Below are 25,821 nucleotides of genomic sequence, written 5' to 3' on the forward strand. Positions count from 1 at the left end.
TGAGGTTCTTTGTCGTGGGGAGGCTGAGAAACAGTTTTACAAATGGCGCCTACCAAACTACGCCAGAGGGAAATTAACTCAAGACTCACAGCACTCAACACAGAGCAGCCCAAGAAGCCACACTGCACCCTGCAGCCAGTAATACACTTAATTGACAAAAACACAGCTGCTGGTCAGTGTAACCAGGCACTTACTTTTTCTGCTGGGAGGTGGTGCGGCGGGTAGTGTAACCAGGCACTTACTTTTTCTGCTGGGAGGTGGTGCGGCGGGTACACATGACAGCTACAATGACCACGATGATGATGGTGAAGGCCCCCACTGAGATGATGATGATCAGCAGGATGCTGTTGTCCAGGGGCTGGGTGGGACTCCCAGAGTGACCCGGTTTTCCTGAAGGACAGGGAGAGGGCCCACAGTTATACAGCAGTGTGAGGACCACTAACAAAGACCACCCAGCTTCCTCACAATTCTGAAAAATAACTTCTGCACAAACAACCAGAGCTAATTTGCCTGAGTAACGATCTAGATAAAACTAATACAGTTCACAATGACATGTTTTAATATATGTAATTCTCTGTGTGGTGTATGCAGGGATATATAGATGTAAAAAGTGCCCTTATTCATGCACCCATAGCTGCTCCAGCCATGCTAGAGGAGAGAGACGGTGGTTTCAGGATAAAGTTCTTGCTGCAGATGTATTGTTACAGTATTTTTAAGTTATAGTGCTGCTATTTTTAAGGTGTTACACAGATGTGGACATTCCATAATCACATGTAAAAGCGCAGTGTATTATTTGTTATAGATTAAGAGCATAAAGCAGCCAAAAAGTGAAAAACTACAAATACATATTTTTAGAAAGCAAGAGCATAAAATCTGAACAAAGGAATCCATTTGGTTTCAACAATGCAAGATGGTTATAAAGTTTCCTCACTGTGCATAGTAATGGTTCATTGTCCCCCATGCCCACTAAAGGCACATAGCGTCTGCATTAAGGCTGTGGATGACTCAACCCTTGGAGGTTTTTGGGAAACATAGTGTGTATATATCTGGCTATACAGGTACACACACACTTCAAAGTAAATTGAAGAGCAAGACCATGATCTGTAAACAGCTAGAAGCATCAGCACGACTGTACGTATTTTCTGATTATAAGACTAATCACAGACACAAGACTTAAAGATATATGAATGGCAGAAGTAAAGGTGTACATTACCAATTGGAGGGCCAAAACCGTTCTCTGAATTAGGGTTTGGGGGCGCTGGCCTCCCAGAGGAACCAGAGGCTGCATAAACAGAGACAGGATAAACAGTTCAAAACAACTATTGACAAATAAGAAGAATGACCTGGGCCTCGTTATGATTTATAAGATAAGACACTCAATGGCAGAGAGGCAGCACAGAGTGCAGGGGGAGAAAACAAATATCCTTTGGGTCTGAAATGGCAAGTCAAGATTTCTGTCTTTTAAAGTTTCACAATCCATGGCCTTTCTTAAGAGGTAAGAAAACATTTTGACAAATGCACATGTACATTTATCTGAGACTAAAAGCACTGCATTTCCCAAAATACCCTGAAGCAATAAGGGGCTGTATTTATGGGCGCTTCACTTAAACTGCAGCTGAGGGCTTGATGCTTACTTTATTTTCCTTTATTTTTGACATGACTGTAATAATTATTCCCACACAGAACATCCTGCCTGATACAAGTCACTCAATCTAGATGTTGAGAATGCAACACAGACATGGTAACAGAACAAATGGTGGTGAAACAAAAAAGTCACTAAAGACTAAACGGCAATAAAACCCAGCAATGTTTACAACTGCATGTTTCCCAACAGCCCCCTTCATACCCCCACAATATAATGTAAAAACTTTCACCATGCTAATTTCAGACTATATAACAAAAACAAACAAAAAACTTTGGAGTTACGGAGATACAGACCAAAGCTTGTTCAAGGGAAGCATGCGGTGTCGTTCGAAACTGATACTTTTTTCAGCCAGTAAGCAGGAGGAATGTTAAGCTCTGATCCAGGAACTGGGGGGGTGATCTACCTGGTCTGAGAATGACTGGTTGGCAGAACATCAAAACATATTTTTCTGGCCTTCATTTCTTTGCTGGTGCAGGGTCAGTGAAGCCAAGAACTCACCAACAGCCTATGCTAGTTTCTCAAAAGGTGGCCAGTGCACTCATTTCAGATTAACGTCATATGGTGATTGAAATCTAGGTGCAATTTATAACTTACTAAATTGTAAAGCTCACAAAGCCAGATTAGGTTCTCTGAGGCTGTCTTCTAACCTAAGTTTTCTTATCTCTTCTAGCCAGCTTGGGTGTCTTGATCCAAGAATTGAGCTTTTTTTTTTTTTTTGGAAGGGGGGGGTTGAGGTTAGATTTATTTATTTTTCATTTCTTGTAAATTAGGACCGCTGTGGTTGCTTGGGAATTGAAAAAAGCATGAGCAGAAATGGTGAAAGTAAACTCAAAGAATGTGAAGATAAGGTGATGAAGGAGAAGAAAAGCACCTTTACCTTGGTCATTAGCCATTTTGTCAGAAGATTCAGCTAACAGGTCAAGCACAAAAAGCAGGGAGAGAAAATACAAAGCAGTTCAGTTAGAGGGGAAAAGCAGGCAAGTGGGGTTGTTCGGGGGTGGGGTGGGGTGTACTTGGAGAAAAAAAAAAGGCTCTGGCTAATATAACATCAAGCTCTTCACAGAGAAGCTTTTGAATCAGTCACTTCAGTGTCATAAACCACCTGAGAGAGTGGAGGTCTCGGAACCTGGAAAACTGCTGACAGCCCAGAGAAGAAAACCCCAAATCTGTGCACAATAAAAATGTGAGGTCTGAGGCATTACTAATTCCCCCCCTCCATTTCCTGTTCCTATTCTATTTCATATCAAGCGAACAGTCTGCTTTTGCACAGTTGCTAGATTCTTTCATATGCAGCAACATGCTCATAGTGTTTCAGGACAGACCTGGTATATATCCCTTCAATGAATAATGACAGCTCTTTAAAATAACACACACACTTTAAAAAGAAAGCTACCATTAGCTAATAAGCACATGCTACATAAATACCAGAACACACAAGGGCTGCAGCTTTCGTCTCAGAATTATTTTTTATCAGGCTATTACTAAAACTTGACCATCCAATGCTAAGCCAAGATAATAAAATCTACTTTTAAAGGCAGGAAGATGAAAGCTAATCCCTTTTTTTAATATAGCTATGACACATAAGGAAAACATATAGGTCATTTTTAGTTGCAGACAACACTTTCAAGTCTACATTTCTAAGTTGTTCAAATTAAACAGAAAATTGCTTGGAAAATGTTGCCCACAGCTGGTAGTTTCCCTGGACTAAAGTCGCCTCAGAAGTTCCTTTCCTGTCTGAAGATTTTAAGTACCGATATGACAAATAGGATGAAGTTAACCGTTCCAAGGCATCTGTACTGTGCCACCAAGTGAACAGAAACTCGGTTTAAAGATAAATGCCTCTAGAAATTAAATAGTCAAACATTTAAATAAAAGTGTTCAGGGGAAAAGATCTGCTTGATATCCAGTGTTGGCATGTGCAGTCCTCATCACGTTAATCACTCTAGAAAACACACCATTACTTAACTGACGACCACATTACAAAGGTTAGTTGGCCTTATAGTATATGTTGGCCCAATGTAGTCAATTGTTTTTGGTGTTGGAAGGTACGCGTTTATAAATATTTCCTGAAAACTGTGTTCTATGAAGACCCTGAAATTCTGTGCCGCTAAAACATTAAGATCTGTTAGCAATGGAAAAGCAGGGGAGGAAACAAATGCATGCACATGGCAGCAATAGCCTTGAAACATTAATTCCCCCAGCTCATGAGTAGATACACGTCGCATATTGTCCGATAACAACTAAAACCCCTGCGTTCTCGTCAGTCTACCTTTGGGAGTTCTGAACTGCACAGCCTCAGACATGGGCCCCATTCCCTTGGAGTTGCGGGCCTGGATTTTGAAGTAGTATGGCGTGTCTAGGGTTAACTCCTGTATCTGGTGTGTCAGCCTGTTCCCCACCACAGGCTCCACCACCCAGTCGTGCACCTCAGCATTCACATTTGTGCTGTAATAGATGATGTAGCCTGGGACACCGGAGAAAGAAAAAAGAAAAATTGCCAACAGCCTGTGAACCCCCTTCAACCCCTTACTCAACTGTTCTGTCATAAAACACATTTTAGTGGCACAATCCAGCATGTGCTAACTCAGCTCAGGTTATGATTATCCTCTAAGTCACGCACAGTGCTTTGGGGAGGGCATGTCTGTAAGGTAATTGTATATTTCAGATCCAGAATCAATTTTTTAAAGCTGTTTTGTTAAATGCACCATGAACAACATTCTCTGAAATGTTGAAATATAAACACTGGCTCTTTACAACCTCAACAGAAGTACACAATTTGAATACACTGTTTGTTTAACACTTGGCACACAAAAACTGTGCCATTTGACAGCTTTAAATATTGTTTGTTTGCAATGCTCTCATATATAAATTTCTTTTAAGTCTCAACAAATTACAATTACTTTTACTGGTCCTCATTGAATATTTTTCTTTTTTTGTGAAGCTCCTGAATTACACCCAGGATGTACGTCTCCTCATAACTCACTGTACCTGTGATTTTCCCATTGGCTTCAGAAGGGGGCTGCCAGTTGACAATGATGGTGCGTGGCCTCCCCTCCTTGCTCACCACAGTCACGTCTTTGGGGGGAGAGTTGGGGGCTGTGGAAACAAAAGGCATTCTAGTGCATAATCCGTAAGTGTGACATGTTAAGGCCCCCCTCTAATTATACACACTTCCTCATCACATTTTTTCTTCCTTTTTGTAGGTGTTGGATTATTTCTGTCCAAAATGATTTGTTTCCATCTTCCAAAAAACAGACCAACAGCCTCTGTAAAGACGTCTCCAAAACGATAATTAAAATTTGCAGCTAACAGCAAAGCACGTCCACTCAGTTCATATTATGTTTTTACATTTCAGTTCTACCTAAGTCTGTTTGTTACAGCAAATGACAGGCTAAGCAGAACTGCCAATAAAAAAATCACACAGAGCACAGAAAGTAAGATCTACAAGGAAGAAATAATAATAATAAAAAAAAACATCAAGCCATAAATAATGCAAACTATTCCTAAACCAAAAGTGAAACGCACAGATCAGCGTCCAACACTGTTCTGCGTTTGAAAGCACACACTAGCTTGACCTCCCTTAGGATACTTCAACAATGTTAACAACAGTGAAGGAAAGTTATGAACACAGGGATGGACTGACAGTCGGGGGGAAACTGGGGGAGACCTTGGATTACTTACTGGTCTCAAAAGTGGTTCCGTGAGCAGTCATGCTCCATGTGCTCATTCGCCGGCCCTTGGTGACCATGACTGAAAATTCATACAAAGTGTTGGGCTTCAGGCCTGTGACCATATGACTGAGGTTCGTTGTGTTGGCCGTCTGAAAATAAAAGTAGAGGATACATTAAGCAAAATGAGACAACTTAGTACAATTGCCACTGCATTCAGACAACACAAAATTCACAAAGCTTGCTGACATTTGAATCCATATTCTTTTTTCATAATTAATGCCAGTTAAAAAACAATAAGACACAAAGAAGCTAAATTCAGAAAAGGGAGGGGGATAAAGATAACATTATACAAAGATACAATGCGATAGTTGTTACACAAGGTAAGGTATGTAACAAAATGGCATTGTATTTCTCTCCCATTAGAGAAATTCAATTAGTATTTTCTTCATATTTGATTGACTATTATCAGATTCTTCCTCAGTAACTAATTTCCCAGTTAGAGCTTGAGGGCAGTTCTACACTTCAGCCGCCGGGGGGAGCCCACTGCACATGAAAGCAGACCTGTAGGTTTCCTCAGTGGAGTTTAACAAAGAGAACACTGGATTCGATCTTAGAATCACACAGGCAACGGAGTGACGTTGGTCTTCATCTCAGGGTCTAACCTGCCCTTAACAACAAGGCAAGGGTTATTGGAGAACTGTGAGTCCAGACAGGCTGAAGCATTCTAGCGGAGTGAGAGTTAGCAGGCAATATCGAAGGCAGGTTTGACTGATCTCAACACACAAGGCAGTGGGGCGGCCGGTGTTGAAAATGGCTTTTCTGTTCCAGGGAGGAGATTTGCTGGCATGGCTTGGACAGTGCAAATCCAGTAGAGATTAATCAGATCTGGCCTGGCTCAGATCCCAAAAGAACTAAATAAAAGTCCTGTGCAACACTTACCCGTGAGCTGTGCCTACTCTCTAGCAGTTACGCAGTGTGATTTGAGAGAAAAGCGCCACTCAACCGCAAGTCTTCGGCTCCAGTGTACTACTTGAGATTCAGAACTCGTGTGATGTACAGAGCGGTTTAAACGTAAGTGACGGTTCTGTTCTATAAAACGAATGTGCTGATGTAAGGGGACTGCAGCTGTAACTAACAAGGACATATTTCTCCTCGCTGCACCTCGACTGCAGAAGAAGGTACAATTTTAGTACTTTCTATCCTCCTTGTAAAATAGGCTAGCGTGGAAAGGACTAGATTAACAATGCACAACCTCTCCAGCCCAGGATCCACAAAGAATTGCCTGTTGTTCTCAATGGACAAAAATACAATATCTAGTAAATGATATTTAGTAAAAAAAAATACAATATCTCAAATTAGGGTGTACTAGACTAGACTGCAAAGCAAGCGTGAGGCAACACTTTTTCTTTTTCACTGTGTAACGTGAACAGCATTTTTTTTTTAATAGATGTTACTACCAAGCGCTTGAAGTTGCAACATGACACATTCGTTCATATGAAGCTAGCAAGGCCTCCTTCAGTCGGAGGCACTAGCAGGCCTGTCATATTAAAATAACAGTTCTTGAAATCTCGCCTTACGCATTCATTTTACAGCTGGGATTGCTTAATGTGTGTGATTAGTATTCCAACTGTCTGATGTAATTGCGTTTTTATCTAACGTACAAATGTCCTTGTTGAATAATTTATAAATATCCCTTTGTCAGATATTTTCCTGCTAATGTACACATTCACCATTATTATATTTACCATCTACCACAAGTTACCGACACTTTCCTAATTATTTGTCTGCCCTCACTTTCCTTTGACATCATGGACGTTAAGATCTGCTAAGATCTGCTGCTGAGGGAGTGAGCTGAAATGCAGCAGAATGTAATGTGAATTAGTCCAAGCCTGGTGAAATTAAGAGGTTCAGTTACTGATCACTTTGACAACGATGATATTTGTATATTTACACAAGGAAGACTGGAAACCTTAAAAAGGGAACAAGAAAATAGTCTAGATAGGAAAAAAGGTACCAAGGTTGCAAAGTGGAGCCAGTTAAATCACGACTCCCACACGCAGTGAATCCCCATAGTCACATAGTACCTTGTATTTGGTGTTGGCAGGGATATTGGTCTTCCAGCGCACGGTGTAGTAGCGAGCATCGGTAATCTTCTGGTTCTTGGGCAGCGAGTTGTCGGCCCAGGTGACCTTGATGGTGTCGTGGCTCAGAACAGAGGCCTGAACTCCCACAGGTGGCAGCATGGGGGAGGGATCTGGTACTGGAGTGTATGGAGGATTGAAAAGGTCGTATAAATCAACTTCAGGGTCTAAGGGGTCTGCGAGCAGTTAAAACAATGTCAAATGATAATTGGAACAAAATAAATAAAAATGAGGCAAGGTAAAAAAGCAAGCAAATAAAACCAAGGCGGAGGAGGGTGGGGGGGTTGTGTTAATGAGTTAACATGGAGGGAAGGGAAGGATGGTGGGGTCGGAAGAGGGTGAGGGAGTGGGAGGGGGTGAGGAAAAAGAAGAAAGAATATTTTATTAGTACACCAAGAGGCACTACCACTACAAGCATCAAGACCATGGTTTTCTAGAGAGCACTACTGCTATCACTACAAGAAGTAAAGTGAAGCGCTGGACACCAAGGTTCACTCTCATAATCTGGAATCGGAAGCACGATCTGCCGGCATGAGAGGGACAGGCTTGTGGAATTAAACACACATTCAGGTACCACAGAAAGAAGCTAGCCCATTTTGTTTTGGCGAATAAATTGTCATCGATATCAGTTACATTCTGTACACCGTGAGCATCTGCCAGCGGTTAAAATGGCAGAATAAGACAAAAGTTCTGCATTAAAAAAAAACAGCAAAACTCAGTGTTTTTCTGTTGGAGATATAAGTGATAAGAATGACAAATACATACTTGGGCCTAATTAAATGACTGTGAAAAAAGATTAACAACTTGTGTACAATTCATGCTGTCACTTTTAAAAGTGGCAATTACTTTACAATTTTTTTTTTTATTATAATAATAATAATAATAATAATAATAATACTAAAGTAGGGCTGCCTTTTCTGCGTTTTCATACACAGACGTCTGGTAGTAAAACGCATAATGGAAACACACCCTGAATTTGTGTAAACATTTTATGAACTGTGGCTTAGATGTAATCCAGTCCTAAAATATTCCTAAAAATAACCTGTCTACATACTGAACACTGCATACACAAAGACAGGAGTGATAAGCAATTCACAGTACTAAACAGTGCTTGTCTTTATATACCACAAACACATCCTCTGTCCTATGCAACATCCTTCGATATTCAGAGATGTCTTCTCCATACTGCCCCCTTTCTGCAGAAAAGAATATGCACTGATGTCTGTGTAAGTTGCCCCCTTCCCTTTATTTTCGGGACAACTTTTCCCGACAGTGATGCAGCAGACAAAAAAAAATAAGGTTTGTAACGAGGATGTTCGTGGGAGTCTGGATATTTGCCCGAGCTACTTGTTGCTTTCTCAGTCAGTGTTATCTTTGGAGCGAGGGAATGTGATGACCGTCTAACTATTATGTCAGAAAAAAATCTGTTTTCAAGACATCTCTGCCCACCACATTTCTACAGAGCACGCGTTTCGTTCAGATTTAATAACAGCAATCACGGCTGATCTGGACGCGCCCACACTGTTATTAAAAGCGTCTTGCCTGAAAGATGTTTCTCAGAGTGTAAAATCCAATGAATTTCCCCGTGCAACTGCCAGAGACAATGGGAGAAGAATCCACACCGGACCCTTCATAGAGCTGCACTACTAACAAGGACGGCTGTTCTCTTGATTGGAGGGTGGAAAGACATATGTAAAGCACTCTGGAAAAATGTCATTTTCACAGAGCCAGACCACACTGAAACATGATCTTTTTTTTCAGTAAAACTGGTGTAAAAAATGGGCTCTTTCATTATTTAGTAATAAGCACGAGTCAAAGTCAATAAGTGTTCACTGGCACACATGGCTGCATTGCAAGCTCTAAGTTTTCAGGATAAACAGGGTGAGAGTGTTATCCCCAGCAACACAGACTGATTTCAGTCCCTTTCAAGGTCAATGCTCAGCAATGAAATTCAGCATTATCATTAAGTGCACCCATATTTCATAACAGATGCATGTCTAAGTATTTCCATTGCTGAAATCCAGTTTACTTGCTGCACAGTCCTGTGGTGGGTAAAGTATTCTGCTGTGGAAAAATGTTTCTCGTGTGACACAAATTGCTTCAGCGTTTCAGCCATTAATCTGTAGTCTGGTTAAAGGGAGCTGAATAGGCCTTATTTGGTACATATGGTCTGATGTCTAACTGATAGGCGGCAGTGTAGATTGCGGCCTCTTATTTCGGAGGAGGGATCAGATACAGGTCTCGTATATTTTTGACCAAAAAAAAAAAAACACTTTCATCCATTTTCAAGAATTCCTTTTGTTAGGTAATTGAAGGCTCCACTTGGGCTTAAAAAATACATCTTTTGGCTTTATCAACGAACGAGAATGTGGGTACAGTACTGTTTAAGATAGTTTGATTGCTTGACACAATGGCTGTTCTTTATCCTGTACTCTGAATACTGATGACTGCATCAAAGCTTCAAAATGCTTCCTGATAAGAAGAGACTGTGGGCTCATAAAATTATATCTGGAAGGAACAGAACAGCATTCTACTTCTTTTTTTTTCTTCTTTCTTTTAATTTCACTCAAATCAAAATCATTGGTAGCACATATCACTAACATGTTTTTTTCCAATGTGACAAAAAAAAAATAAAAGTGTTTATTGTGTGGCAGTTTTTTGGAGTTCACTACAGCTCAGGTTGAGGCATGCAAAATACCTTGCTGTGCCATGTAGACAGCAAAGAGGCTGATTTTAAAGTATCTGTAACAAACAATCTGACAATTGAGTCACTGACAGCAGAGCTTGTGAAAATACCATTAGTAATGATCAGCTCTAATAATCTGAGGCTGCCGGTATCTGGTGTTGTAAATGTATAGGGGGCGAGGACCCCCCTTCGGCACACTGGTGTGATTTGACGGCCTATGAATTGAGTAATGAACGACAAACTGGATGAATGTTCCCTGAGCGGCCAGCTTGTGAGCTTTTTTTTGCAATTCCTCAATAGATAGCCTGTTTGTGCTGCTAGGGAAAGCACTGTAATCACTTTCTGAAGAAGGCAAAATTATTTAGGGATATCTTCCCATGTTCACGTGGTGTCTATACAAATGACAAATCCCATGCCACAAGATTTGTTTGGATTTTCCAGTGGCGTTATCCGTCATATTATATATTCGTTGATCACTCCATCCTCCTCTCCTGCCTCGCTGACCTTGGGATCTCTGGGACTGCTCTCACCTGGTTCTCCTCCTACCTCAGCGACCGGACCTACCAAGTGACATGGCGAGGCTCCTCATCCACCCCCAACCTCTCTTCACAGGCGTTCCCCAAGGCTCCGTCCTGGGCCCCCTCCTGTTCTCTCTCTACACTCGCTCCCTGGGCGCCCTCATCACTTCCCATGGGTTCTCCTACCACTTCTACGCTGATGATGCCCATATCTTCCTGTCTTTTCCCTCTTCTGACCCTCTCATCCCCTCATGCATCTCTTCCTGTTTGTCTGCCATTTCCGCCTGGATGCACTCACACCACCTCAAGCTCAACCTCTCTAAATCAGATCTCCTCTCTTTCCCCCACTCTTCCTCACCTTCTGCTGACCTCCCCATCTCGATCCCCTTGGAATCCACCACACTCTCTCCTTCTTCTTCCGCTAAAAATCTAAGAGTGACCCACGATCCTGCGCTCTCCTACTCCCAGCACATCACCACACTGACGCGCACCTGCAGATTCTTCCTGAGCAACATACGCCGGATCCGTCCCTTTCTCACCGACTACTCAACTCAGCTACTCGTCCAGTCACTGGTCCTCTCCCGCCTGGACTACTGCAACTCCCTCCTGGCCGGCCTGCCTGCATCTACTACCCGCCGCTCCAGCTCATCCAGAACTCTGCAGCTCGTCTGATATTCTCTCTGCCACGATTCGCACACGCTACTCCACTGCTCCGCTCCCTCCACTGGCTCACGATAGCGGCACGCATTCAGTTCAAGACTTTGACCCTCATCTACCGCTGTCTCGACCACACTGCACCAAGCTACCTTCAGTCACTCGTCTCTCCATACATCCCCTCCAGACCACTGCGCTCCTCCAGTGCCAGAAGACTAACTCTGCCTCCTCTCCACTCTCCTTCCTCCAGAGCCGCTCCTTCTCATCCCTGAACCCTAAGTGGTGGAACGACCTGCCCACCGAAGTCAAAACAGCAGAGTCCTTGACCTCATTGCGGCGCTTACTCAAGACGCATCTCTTCCGACAGCACTTGTAATATTAGTCCTCTATCCCTGCTAGATAGCACTTCAGCTTATTATGCTCCTCGCGTTCTTGATTGTTTTCCTCCTTGCTCCCTTTCCCGTAGCCCTTGTCTGTAACCCTACATATTGACAGCACTTAGCTTTCACCGTCCAGGATGTAGGAAGTCTCTTACTGTACTTGTGTAAATTGTAAATTGGAATTTGTAAAATATATTATTTTGAATTGCTATGTTTTAGCTAAGTTGAATTTGTAATGATTGATGCCGTGTACTTCTCTGTATTTTTGCACTTGTTTGCACTTATGTTGTAAGTCACTCTGGATAAGGGCGTCTGCCAAGAAATAATAATAATAATAATAATAATAATAATAATAATAATAATAATATTCAATTCAAAAGGCTTCTTGCTATTCCTATTTAATATTCTAAGAGTGATTCAAACTTGCTCAAAATTGTGTGTTGCTGCTGCCTGGCAGAAATGAAGTTTCCCTGCATACAATCCCTGGTTCATCGGCAGTTGAAATGAGGGATTTTTATTTTTACTGTAAAACCCAGATGTCCCACACTCATGCTGCAAATGAGATTATATTGGGTCAATCGAAACAGGTAGCTACTAACATTAAAAATTGGCTGCACTGCTAAAATCCATTTCTGTTGTTGATAAAGCTGAATGTAAATCCCAAGCGCACTGTATGAATATCTTATGCTAATCATATTTTAAGTGAAATATTCAAGGACAACTGGAACGGAAATATAATTTAGTGTGAATGAGGAAAAAATAAAAGGTTAAGGTATAATTCTTAAAATGCTGGTCTCAATTCACAACCAGCCTACAGACACGCGCATTTTGCTAATAATTTACTTCAAAGTGCTATTTACATGTTACAAGTAGAAAAACGCACCCTGAAGAAAAATAATGAAACACTAAAAAATTAATTAAAGGGCTCTTAGGTATTTTTCTGTTTCTAGATAAGCTGCCTTCCAATATATCCTCCTCTTACTTAAAAAAACTAAGCAGAAACAAACAAAAAAAAAAAGGCTTGTGCTACAACATGGCTAAACTCACTCTGCATTATAGTATAGAAAGTGAATTTTGGAGCAATGTACAGAAATAGTGCATGGCAATCAGGATTCGTGTTTGCTGGTAACAGGCTCCGAGGTGAAGCTGTGCATCGGTCTGTTCAGTGCCTTAATGTATGCGAAGGCAGAAAACTGTCTGTGTCTTGGACATCAACTTCATCACTTACACAACTCTCAGAGTCGCCACAGGGAGACTCGTTCCCGTTGCCATGGAACATGAATAGGAACGGGCTGGACTGAATGTATTGAATGTGATTAACTTGATGCTGTTTCCACACTCCAGTGTCCGATAACACAAGGTGATAATAAAGTCTATTTGTAAGCTCTCTGTCTGGAAGACGTGCTCAATGTCGACTCAAATGACTTGCAAATTTACTGTCATAAAAGGAAAAAGGACTTCAAACCACACAAAGTCCATTAGAATAAAGGAAAGAACATTGATCAAGGTTAGTGACTGAGCCTGGCTACCATTGGAAGAATTGACATAATTATAAAGAGAAAAAATCTTCTGAATAATCTGAATTTCACATCCTCAGGCAGAACTGAACACAAGGCCTCAGAGTTAGATCTGAATAGCTATTCAGGAATAGGCTGTATTTGTAGAGATTTCTCCTTTTAAAAAGACAAAAACCCCGAAGAGGCCGGATTCATTTAACCTGACCTTTCGCCTCAGGCTCCGTGCTGTGATGGGCCCCAAGAGGGCAGAGAAATTCACTAAAAATGAAGTGGAAGGGCATGTAGGACAAAATCCTGGAAACACTCCTTCAAATAGGGAGTGGAAGCTGTTGATGGGAGCAAACTAGACTGTCATACTGTGGAGGCTCATGTACTGGGATGTTTTCTGAAATGCTCTGCTGAGGATCTGGAGTCAACAGGCTTCTGACAACAGGACAGGTAAGATAGACAGAGACGCCTGTACATGTATGAGTGTGGTTGGTGCATTAAGACAGATAAACACTTTAATGGTGTTTTTTTTAATGGTTGTTGTTTTATCCCTCAGTTAAATGGAGATGTTCTTGTCCTTTTCCAGTATCGTTACCTCGAGGCAGTGTCCTACCTGACAGTGGTCTAGTGGCTGCACTCTCATACACAGGAATCCCTTCCCCGATATTGTTGAACGCCTTCAGTGTGATCACGTAGTGGGAACTGGGGTCTGCACAGAGGAGAGAAGAAAATGGAATCATTCAGTTAATCAAACGGCTGCTCCACCGAGACCTCTTTTCAAATTAATAATCTCCGCAAAGCGCATATTTAAACACAGTCATCGCACTTTTTTTTTTCCTGTATAATAAAGTGAATTATGAAAAACTTCAATTATGCACATCTCCCCCCCTGCCTTTTTGTTAACGGATTTTAACTCTCACTTTAATTACAGAGCTGCTTCTGTTCTGACAGTCTTTCACTCCTGTGGGAACGTGAGCCGTGTTATAGAAGGGAAATTTCTGTGTTAATAATGCAGCATGTTCTCATATTCAGAACAACTTGGTAGGAATAAAAAATAGAAGAAAAGAAGGTAGAATTTCAATAAACTGCCTTTATTGTACAGGCTGTGTTTGGAAACCTGCTACAAGTTCCAAAGCTTTGAAACATCAAGGGAATAGGTTTATTTTGAATTCAGTGGCATTTGACATCTTGCTATCGTATAACCTGACATTTTTAATAATGTTGCCACAATTGAAAAAGACTTAAAACTGGCACCCTTAAACCATTATGTCACCGATATAGAGCACTCAGGATGAAATCCATACTAATCTCAATGGAAACCCACAACAACGAATTTGAATAGAGTGAAATTTAATAATTCAGTGGTACCGACATTATTTATATATTTTTTTTGGTTGAAAATTGCCATTTCTGACAACAGTTTTCTAGTACAAACCTTAACATTTAACAGTTACATAGATCCCGGTGAAAGTGACTAATAAGCAATCTCCTAATGTTTTCATATGTTTCAATCTGAAAAAGACACTTGTTTGCAAACCAAGCCACACCGCTCAACACAGCACATCTCTCCTACCCAGGTTCTCGATGGTGTAGTAGCGCTGCTTATAGTCCACTCTGATGGTCTGGGCATGGGGGCTGCCGATGCCATAGCCAATGGCGTAGCCCCTGACCACGATGTTCTGGTTCTCGGGGGGCGTCCAGCTCACAACGATGCTGGTGACCAGCGGGCGGACGTGCAGGGAGCTGGGAATATCGGGGACACGGGTCTCTGGAACAGGAAACGACATGACCATTAGAGGAAAATAAATAAACTCTAACAGTATCTAAAAGACAGATTGAAGGTACAAAGTATTTTACTACCAATCTAAATCAATCTACAGCCAATGATTAATACAGTGCATTTAAAAATTAACTTAAATTTCTTAAAAATGTATGAAAAAAAAATGTCTTTATGTTTTAAGTGAAATATACAGCCAACATCAGAGAGCAGCAACAAGCACTAATTTTAAAATATTTTCTTCACAGTCAAATGTAGTCATAGCTGGAAACTTCAATTTAGGCACTTTAGCTAAATTGTTGTGTAAATTCAAACCCGTATTTATATATCTTATGATTTTTGTGTTGCATCAGTTACACTGGTAATACAAAATCAAGATGCGTAAGACATTAATCAGGACTCTCCAACCCTTAAGGTTTCTTTCCCATTATTTCAAACACAGACACATTTGTATAGCAGTGATTTAACATGAAACAAAAGATATATCGCTACATTAGTACTTGTGAGAAATTTGCCAGTTCAACCAAAACCACTGCATTTTCTTTCTTGACTGATATAAGATGTCTAAAACAATTAAATGGCTTTTACTCACTATAATTAAGTACTAAAGCTTTTGTGTAGTATGTCAAGGCTTCAGTTCCATTAATGATACATAAGGCAAGTTATTAACCAAACGTATATATACCACTAATCAGTTTGCTGTGTAATTATATTATCCTATTTACAACAAAGTTTATTTTCCTGGGAGCCTAAGTGAAAGGCGGCTTTGAAAAATTTAATTAAACATAGATAAATCGCAAAAGCCGGTCTTTGATCTTGCGGATTGGAAATAAAGACATATAACTTTCTTTTACTGTAGAAAAAGGGAGAATTCAAATGTATGAAAGAAACAAAGGAAAATGTATTATACAGATCTCTGTTTTGAGAAAAAAAATTTTTTACAAGAGCAGATGTTTTGCACATTTCATTTCTCTTTGCAACAGGACAGCCTAGAATGAATTCCAAACCAATGCATGCCCAAACCTTCCTGTGCCATCATTCAGATGACAGCAATAATAATAATGGTAATGAGACACATTCAAGTAAATGCTTTCTTTTTGAATGCAAAGAAGCTGCTTATGGATTAAAAAAAGAAAATAACCCCATGGGAAAACATTTCACTGCCTGTGACATCAAAAGCAGCAACAGTGAGTGTCAGTGAGTTTAAGAGAGACTGACATGAATCTCACCTGCACATGCTCTTCAAGAAGAACAACTATTTCAATTCATAATGAGGCAGCAGAATTTTCCACTACTCTTCTATGGCAGTTGTGGGCAGTTAAGACTTACTCAACATCTGTCTCTTGGTTAAATGGACACAGCCTTGCACAAGATTACGCATTTTCACTTTTTTGAGATGTAACTGACTAACACATTAGTGACTACAGCAGCCCTTAACTAAAAACTGAAAAGAGAGATTACTAATAGAGCATTATTTTTTTTAATTCTCAAAATGCCACGGCTATATTTTGTTGGGTTCTAACTTAAAAGATCTTACCATCCAGATCACTTTCAAAAGTCTCGGCCGTGCCCCACTCAGTTGGGGGGCCCGTTCCATTCACAGTGATGGCCGCCACACGGACAGTGTACTCGGTACCTCGCTCCAAACCTGAAAGAAAGGTGCAAAGGAACTGGCCTCATCACTATGTATAGGAGCGGTACACAGAAATACGGCCGGAAGTCTGAACAGTATCGTATATAGTCACGCCAAGGGAAGAATCTCTCCCCCAGCAGAAAAGTAAATCATTACAAGAAGCTAATGAACAAAACAAAATGCAAACAAGACAGAAAAGCAGAGCAGTTTGTTCTTGTCAGTCCGAGACACGATGATTAAAGGATATGAGAGCACAAGCCTTATTAAGAAGCACTACGCATGGTTTAACACATAAATATTTCCTCATGATATTTCTTCTCATTTAGTGTCCAATCAAAAGAAACGAGAAACAGAGCAAGATGTGAAACACTCAAAGGCTATATGCAGTGAGGAAGAACTAAACAATAAAAGGTTAACACAGACAATATTGTCAACTTTAATATTCATAATCTTGTTGCTGTCATATCCAGCAGTTGCTGTTCGCCTTGTCAGGATGTGAGACAAGACTCGCCACTGTGGGTGGCAGCAAAGGCTCACTCCCCCCCTGCGTAATGTAACAGCTCACAATGACAGTGAAATAAAAAAAACAGTAAAAACACTCCCAACTCAACACAATTGTCTACTTGTAAATGAGGTCAAAAAAATCTAATCCTTTATTACAATTCCCTTTCTTTGAAACTCCATTTAAAGTTTTAAATGAATAAATGTAATTATTCTTTTTGAGCTAAATGGGTTACACCCCAAGGCTGTTGTTGAAGAGAATCGCTGGTATAGAAGAGAGGTTAAGACGCTTGCTGTGCTGAAGCTTTTACTGAGCTATTGTCTCACAGCGAAGAGCAAGATTCCCCCTGGCAATGCGAAAAAAACACACGTGGCAGATTTTCAGGGCCGCCGATGTTTAGAAGTGCTCATGGTCTTCTGTGACCATAATTGTAGTTTCTTAAACTGAGAACAAGAACTCTTACCTCAGCACTTGGCCTTCACAAAGCCCCCTCACACTCATTGTCTTTCTCTTCAAGGAATTAAATACCCTTTAGAATGAATGAATAAAACGAATTCCATTTGCTACTCAGCATTTTTTCTCACATTTTTACTATAGAAAATTGTTTCAAAGTTCAAAACACTTTTTTTGCATTACATCTTCTGGAAATTGATAACATCAGCATCAATTAGAAAAAAGGACACACCATTGCCAATTGCATGCCTATATGTGGGTTTTCCCCTAGGGCCATTCAAAATCCTTTCAAGACCTGTGAAGCTATCTGCTTTTTCACACTTCTTGTGGAATAAGGGAAGCTGATGAAAAACACCCACAGGTTAGCATTGATTTTTCAGAATATCCTTATATTTCTTTGGGGCAAGATTTCTATCTTTAAATTTGCCGTTACTTCCAGAATATATGGAGCACAATTTGTTCTTGGGGGAGAGAGGAAAAAATGCTTTGTAATAACGCGCCTTTAAAAAAATCTGACAGTGGCAGAGGGCAGAAGCAAGTTGCTAGAGACTTCTCCACAGATACTGTGAGATGTAATATAATATGCTGTAAGAGGACAGGCTTGTGAGAAAGGTAATTCCTCAGATTTGTAACTTGATGAAACGTGGCCAATGCAGCACTCGTGTTATGAAAAGGCGCTCCTGCACTCAATTCAACCGTTGTCTGAAATCTCGCACTGATGTCTGTTCAGTTGTCATGTTTTAATGGCAACAAGGTGGCCGCTTGCGGTTTAAATTAATATTTCAAACCAGAATACTTTAACAAGCAGTTTGTTTTGACGAATAAATGAGAACTAAATAAATTATTCTTTCAAAGGAAGGCAGATTTAACAAACCACACAGGTCCAATTTACTTTGAAGAAGCGCTGTGAACTCAAAAACATATTTATTTGTTGCCACTGATCAGACTACAACCGTGAAGGGATTAGCATATCCACAGTTGAATTCCACTCTGTTATCCCGGTTAGCACTAGTTGCTCAAAGTGAACCGAACATCACAAACTCCAGTGGAATCCTGCTCCGGCCTGTCAATGCCAGCACATCTACACAGTGAAGATCGCGGCCCGAGTGTGCCTTTCAAACTCAAACTTGTGGGAACGCCTGATGTCTTTAAATAAGACAAGACTGTAGTGAAGCTTTAAAATATTAATAAGAATCTGATTTGCTGCTGTTTGTATGTTAAATGCAAATGCTGTCGTAGCCCTTGAGTTATCCCTAAGGCCACTGCTGGGGAAAAAAAAAAAAAAAACATGGTGTTCTCTCTCCAGGGCTCATATTCTGGTTAAATGGCTTTGAACTTACAAACATCTCTTCCTTTCTGCCCCAATATAATCGGAATCAACTTTTAAGTGCATATTCTCTTTGATGCCGCTTCTCAGTGTGATACCAGATGTATCTCTTTTTATTACTTTCTAACAAAACAAACAAAAAAAATGCTGAGATTGCATTTAAAATTTAATATCTTGCTGAGCTAAAGGAGTAGGAGTAATATTTTAAAACGTTATCAAGAAGGCATATTGAGAAGGAACAAAGACAGGGTATCAGATCATGAAATTTAAATAAGAGGTCTTGTGGAGCTGGCTTAGGACAGCTGCCTCGGCTTGTGTCATGTGATCAAAAGATGCCGAGATTGGCAGTGTGACTGGAAATTTCCCATGAGCCAGGCTAGGCAGTCAGAACTTGAGAACTAAGCAATCAAGACTAATAATTTACATCTCGGGACAAACTTTATTTGTGAAGTGGAAATGGCAGGCATTTTAAGTAGCATCTATCCAACATCTTTATTAGCCTCAGCCCAGTCTCTCCATCCCTGAAGGATTTTATTGATTTTGTTTTTACAACATACTCCTTTAAAAAATAAAAATAAATCAGGGATGCACACCCAAAACCTGATGTGCATCTAACTCTTAAAAACAGGCTTCCGTGTCTTTGTCAAGCCGTAGGCCTACAAAACCAGAGACTGTAGATAACGGATAATACATAAATGATGTCACTATAAAGGGAGCATGAGGAAGGAGGGAGCTCTCATCCCAGTATGCTGTTCGATGTGTGCGACATCCTTTACAAACAGCACAGCATACATAGAAAAGAGCAGTCATTGTAAAATAGCATTTTCTTCTCTAGAAACTGCCCTGCAATGGTATGTGTTCTCATTAATAACCACCCACTGTTACCTATCTTTGTCTTTTGGTTATGAACCAGCATCACTCGTGTGTGGAGGACACCATTTTATACTAACGGCCTGGGAAAATGAATACATACAGGTGGATATTAATTTCCTTCAGGTAGTCCTGGCTAAGAGATGCTCCTTTATTCTTGTCTAAGGTATTAGCGCAATGAGCTGGTGTCCCACGCTTAGGCAAGAAGTGTTTTATTCAGGTATGTTTTGCTGCAGTTGATATAGACAGATGACCCACCTTCTATGAGTTGGAAGAGCTGCGCGCCAATCGTGCTTTCAACAATCTCGCTCTTTCGCACCACTTTCCGGTATCGGATCTTGTAGCCGGTGATTTCTCCGTTTTGGGTGCCAGGGGGTGGGGGCTGCCACCGTACCATAATGCTCTGGGGGGTGGGAAAGAAGAAGCACAGACAAGAGAGCGATCAGTCTACTCTTCTTTATACCACACCATCTGACCGCAACTTGGGAGACAAGCATGTCATGAATGTAGTGGTTTCGCAGGCATTAAAAAACAGGAAACAGTTAAGAAAAAATACAGATCCAGGCAAGAGGTTTATCCCTGAAACCACCTGCCCACAACAGATTCAGCGCACGTCCACCACGGAACAAGAAACACAGCACTAACAGGAACCTCGGGCCTCGGCAGGAGAGATGGAGATGCCAAGAGTGTCAAAACTACCGACACAGTGTCAGTGGCCTGTGACAAACCTCCTTTCTTCACTGTTTTACCCCTCAAATGACTCTGAGAAGCCATGCATCTGTCTGCATAAAGCACATATGTATTTATATGTGTGATGCTGCAAAGAGCATTAGGAGAACCATAAAGCTCTGCATGAATAAATAAATGAATAATAAATAACACTCCTGGAGTTACCCTGATTCATGCAGTCTTGCACTGCAAGGCACTCGGAAAAATAGATGCAGCTCTGTAGCTGCAGGCTCACTAGCTTATGATGGGGGGTCTGCTCTCAGTGTGGTACAGGATTTAATTAATGATACCAACAGTCTCAGAGTCTGAGCCAGGGGAACTGCACAAAATTAAATCTTCAGTAAGTGTGATCAATTAGTTTATTTCCATTTTTTCTTCCCATTCCATTCCCATTTAACTCGTTACATTTCCCCCCCACTACCCCTGGAAAACACTCACTTAATTGGGTATTTAAATCACAAGGGGGAAAAGAAATGGTTCAACTTATATTAACAAAGAAAGGAGGGGGAAAAATTAGGATAGCCTCACGAGTCTCTGTACCTTGTAGATACTAAGATCACCCTCCATCAATTACATTATACTCTGACTTAAGCAGCTCTGGGAAAACAGCTTTAAAAGGTATGCCAGTGGAATGAAGAAAATAACAAATTAAAACATTTGGCTTGAATGGATCAAATGAGCGGAGCCACACGGCTGAGCTTATGGAGGAAAATGCAGGAGAGATGATAGGGAGAGAGACTGCAACCTGAGAGGGATTCAGCAGCAGGTTTGATTATATTTCAATGAACAGAAACACACTTCCATGCCACACACTGCTCAGGACCGAATCCTTCTGATGTTTTAAATTGTGAAAAACCTTCTAAATATGTATCTGTATCTTTTCAAAGCTTTGAAGGGTTATCACCATTATAGTTCAATCACAGGTACAGTGGGCAGTGGAAACGTGAAGTGGAAATATTAATTTGTGACCAGCCAGCTCCATAACCCATTCAGCCTTCGAGCAGATGTGCATTTAGCGTTTGAAGGTTTGTATAAATCAGCATAGTGGAATTTAGGAAGGAAGAGTGAATGTAGAGATAGATAACAATAACTAAAGCAAAGAAGAGATGAATATAGAAAAGATAGAAAGAAAGAAGTGTGTGCTGAGAATATAAATACACTGACAGATTTACAGTTTTCAACTCAACACAATCTGTTCTAGAGGTCAGTTCCCTAAAGATCCTTGTGTGCTGGACTTAATGACCAGCAGATGTACAAAAACCAGAGGAAAGAGAATAGAGAGACATGTATAATTTTTTATGAAGATAGGATGCATTTATACCAACTTTCAAAACAACATCTAAGTGACTGGAGTGTTGCATTTATGAAAATATTCCTGCCGTTATATAGCATTGTGCATTAAAGGACAATGCCTTTGTCCCACTTTTTCTCATGTCTTACCTTGGAGTTTAGCACTTCCAATGTCAGGTTCTGTGGTGCAGCGCTGGGGACTGAGGATTTAAAACAGAACAGCATCAGTGAGTATAAAAAGGAAAACAAAGTCACTTACTGTACTTGTGTAAATTGTAACTTGTAAAATGTATTATTTTGAATTGCTGTTTTAGCTAAATTGAATTTGTAATGATTGATGCAATGCAATGTATTTGTTTGCACTTATGTTGTAAGTCGCCCTGGATAAGGGCATCTGCCAAGAAATAAAAATAATAATAATAATAATTACTGATTCGGCTTTTGAAGGTGATACTTTATAGTAAATTTAATACTGTGTCAATGAGATTTTAAATCGGAAAACTGTTCCTTTTAGCACTTTCAACACCTTCAGTTCACTGTTTACTCTGCTGGTGTGGTTGTGTGAGACTATGGGTTTGTGGTTTGCGTTATGTTTTAAATAGGTGAAAATGAATCACAATTACATGTGCGTCGGTGGTTAAATAAAGTTCATGATTACATACATAACGTGAAGCATAATAACACAGGCTAAAGTATGCCAAATGAGACTCCCAAAAATGTATTATTGTGAAAACGCAGAATAGAGAGAGAAAAAAGCAACTTCTAGAAATGGACAAACCACTATGATTCAAAGGCCTGGTTTTCATCCTAAATGGGACAAGACATTCAAGATTATGTTATGCACACAAGATGGATTACGCATGTGCGTGATCACGCATAGGGACACAGTTCATTTTCACATTTAGTTTTTTTTTTTTATTGTTTTATGTAGAACAGCTGATAAAAACTAGTGATTTCAAATATTCAGGTGTTTCATTAGCACCCCCATTTTCTGACAAACATTCTTGGCTGCCACCAGACACACATTATCTCTGCAACTTGACAGCAGCCTCTGGCCCGAAAACTGACACTCCATCATCCTTGCAGATAAACTTGTCTTATCGCTTGACTTAAATGAATGGAGAGGCTAGGAAGATACCAAGGAGTGTACAGTGTGCTTAGTGTGGGGCTGAGTATCATTTATTAAGTAGACCATGATGAGAATCCTCAATCAAACCCGTAGACAAACGCCTGACAATGAGCTATCACTTATGTTATGCCATGGGGAGGGGAACGTGTTCTATGGCTCATACAGAGACAGCTTTTTAGCTTGAGAGATTTCAGTGGTTATTTTCGCTTATATATGGAGTGATCTTGTGGTTGCAAGTCTTCAGCCTTAACCCGTCTTACTCAGTGCACTTCTATAGCATTGTTTTTTCCCCAAATCTCTCCATCACCCCAGATAAAAACAAACATTCAAGTGAACGTGACACGATTTCATAGTTCCCGCTTGGTTTTCCGGATTACACATTAATCTCTCTCACCGTCTGAATAGGTCTGGGCTACGACATCTGCCGTTGACACTCCAGGGCCATGCTTGTTGTAGGCCACAACTCGGAAGCTGTATTCTGTGAACTTCTTGAGGCCATTCATGGTGTAGGATAGACCCGCCACGTCTATATCCTGAGACAGAGGAGACACGGAGAGCCAGTTACAAATAAAAAACAGATTTGTTAACCAAAAAAGGAATCCGATCCTTCGTTTCACAAGCACTCCAGCATGTTCAAATACGCTGGCTGCTGAGATGTATACAGTACATTAGGATACAGGTTACATTTGACTATGGTGGCCAACCTGTGCAGCTTTAGAAATCTGATGAGGTTCTGTGAAGGAGCCTACTTAAAAAACAAAATGGAATCTGGGACAAAATCCTATGGGTTTCTGAAGTTTTTCTATCCATTGTCTCAGTTAGATGGTGAGATTGTAAAATGTACTGCAGCGTTTCTTGTCCTTGCATTACTAAAACTACTGCCTTCCTTTCGAACAGGTCAGATTTCAAAAGCCTCAGTTCCATTTCCTGACAGGACAGACAGAGACTGGAATTGGGCTCCTTTCGCTTCCAACAGCACTGCGATTGCTCAGGCGGACTCGTTTAGAGAGCGTCTGAAAGAAATCAACTGGGCTGCAGTTGCTTCAGGAGAAGAAGTGACAATACAAACAGTTTTCCAAGTATTTTTTCTCCTATTTTTAAATTAAAATTCCCTCCTGGTTCAGACTCCATACCTCAGTAAGCACAGGTGGCACGAATCGGGTAATGCAAAGGAAGAACCAACTGATTACTTTTTCCTTCATCTTTTTCAGAAACCCCGCGGCTTAGTCCTGTTAGTTTTGAAATATACCCACTTAAGAATGTTAGTCCAAAGTTTGAAAAATGTCAGCTTGAAACCTAATTTCATTTTACCTGTATAAGCCGACAAAATATTTTGAAAGATTATAACATATTTTAGGTATCCTGCAGAAATGGGGGCCAACTTAAAGCATCTGTTGAAAAAGATGTTAATTGTTATATACTGAAGTCCTCAAAGAAAGTTCCAGCCAGTTCCACTAAACCTTACAGACCTTGAATGGAATATTTACCAACTGGGAGCATAAAACATTTAAAATTGACTAACATGTTCAGGTTCAATTCTGTGTGAACACCGTCACTATTCCTGGTTCTCCATCCCAATTTATGAGTGGTATTGCCTCCCTGGAGTCTATTAATTTAATAATTTCCTCTTAATAATTAATACAGTGGTAGTCTTCCCCCTTCAAAGCATACACTGCATTCTTGGGAAAATTACACCTCTGCACACCCACCTGCACACAGTCAATTATTCACATGAGAGCTAGCTTATTTCTCCCTCTTCGCCCACCTCTTCAGGGACAAGAGACATCATTACTTGAATTCTCCCTGACATTCCATCTATTATCATATTAAAAGCTCTTTAACTCTGCAAAGCCTCTTGTCTTACTGAGGGATGAGTGACTCAATACGCATTAAAGGCTGTGGGGGGGCTGGGGAATGTCGTGACCTGACGCACAGCCGGTCGTTCTGCAGTGGCTTGGAGCGATGCTTTCAAACTTCCACTCTCGGCTGACTGACTTTCCTCCTGACCCCTATTCTAACTGATGACCAGCCTTTAAAACACTCTTTCACAGTGTACAGCTTCTAACGCCAGGACATCCCATTTCTCATAAGAAAAGAAAACGGGGTCCATTTGGTCACTATTTTTTTTTTTTTTTTTTTGCTATTCTCCCCTGCCACCACAGTCTCACCTGCTCATTGCCCATGCCCTTCTCCATGTAGTACAGCTTGTAGTTTTGGATCTCGCCATTGCCAGTGAGGGGCATCTCCCAGCTGACAGTGACGGAGGTTGGGGACGTGGCAACAGCCTGCAGATTGGGGGCAGGGCCGGGCACTTGAACTAGAAGAGAATGGAAACAGAAGAGGCCATTTTCAGTGTCCTATCACCACAGCAAAGGGCAACTTTCTGCTCAATTGCCTTAGGTTGGACTACCTGTGGACTGTAAAGTTAATTTAACAATATATACAGTATGTGTTTATCAGTTTATAATGATAATTTATAGGTAACTGCATTATAACACTTACAAGGGACTGTTAAAAGAGAATTAGAGCAGCACGAAATGTACAACATCTTATGCAATAGATCACACAAAATTCAGCAACTACCACGAATGAGGTGCAGGATTACAATTCTCTTGAACAGGAAGCATGTGGAAGGATGAAGAATGAAATGAAAAGGTTTCAATGATCTGATCTTACTCAATGGGCAGTGCTATATTGGTTTTATAGATTGCAAAGCAGAGATAAGATGAGAATCTATAGTTTTAGGAACAACATCAACATCATTGCCTGGAGAATAACCACAAAACTCTTCTTTCCATTGTCGGCTGCTAGGCCAATAACTCACTTAAATATTAAAATGGTAAATATATTAAATCTACCTCCGGCGTTTATCAATCTTGGTAGCCGTCAGGAAACTAATGTTGCGTAAGCC

The 25,821-nt window shown here is 40.6% G+C and overlaps 1 protein-coding gene across 6 annotated transcripts in view; it reads right to left on the reverse strand.

Moving 5' to 3' along the window:
• Window positions 1-25,821, reverse strand: part of LOC136748200 (neogenin) — a 181,177-nt gene that overhangs the window by 11,010 nt on the left and 144,346 nt on the right. For 3 of the 6 annotated variants that reach the window (XM_066701756.1, XM_066701753.1, XM_066701757.1), the window contains exons 10-23: window positions 25,079-25,227; window positions 23,305-23,443; window positions 21,932-21,981; window positions 20,021-20,165; window positions 16,515-16,625; window positions 14,774-14,968; window positions 13,814-13,909; window positions 7,401-7,633; window positions 5,327-5,465; window positions 4,634-4,741; window positions 3,915-4,109; window positions 2,523-2,555; window positions 1,214-1,282; window positions 243-390 (exon numbers count right to left, since the gene is read on the reverse strand). In XM_066701756.1, the coding sequence (XP_066557853.1) occupies window positions 243-390; window positions 1,214-1,282; window positions 2,523-2,555; window positions 3,915-4,109; window positions 4,634-4,741; window positions 5,327-5,465; window positions 7,401-7,633; window positions 13,814-13,909; window positions 14,774-14,968; window positions 16,515-16,625; window positions 20,021-20,165; window positions 21,932-21,981; window positions 23,305-23,443; window positions 25,079-25,227 (1,810 nt within the window). The remainder of the gene's footprint in view (window positions 1-242; window positions 391-1,213; window positions 1,283-2,522; window positions 2,556-3,914; window positions 4,110-4,633; window positions 4,742-5,326; window positions 5,466-7,400; window positions 7,634-13,813; window positions 13,910-14,773; window positions 14,969-16,514; window positions 16,626-20,020; window positions 20,166-21,931; window positions 21,982-23,304; window positions 23,444-25,078; window positions 25,228-25,821) is intronic. The other 3 variants (XM_066701755.1, XM_066701754.1, XM_066701759.1) reach the window with 3 other exon arrangements.

Source organism: Amia ocellicauda, chromosome 4 (genome assembly GCF_036373705.1).
Source record: "Amia ocellicauda isolate fAmiCal2 chromosome 4, fAmiCal2.hap1, whole genome shotgun sequence".
Classification (NCBI taxonomy): domain Eukaryota; kingdom Metazoa; phylum Chordata; class Actinopteri; order Amiiformes; family Amiidae; genus Amia; species Amia ocellicauda.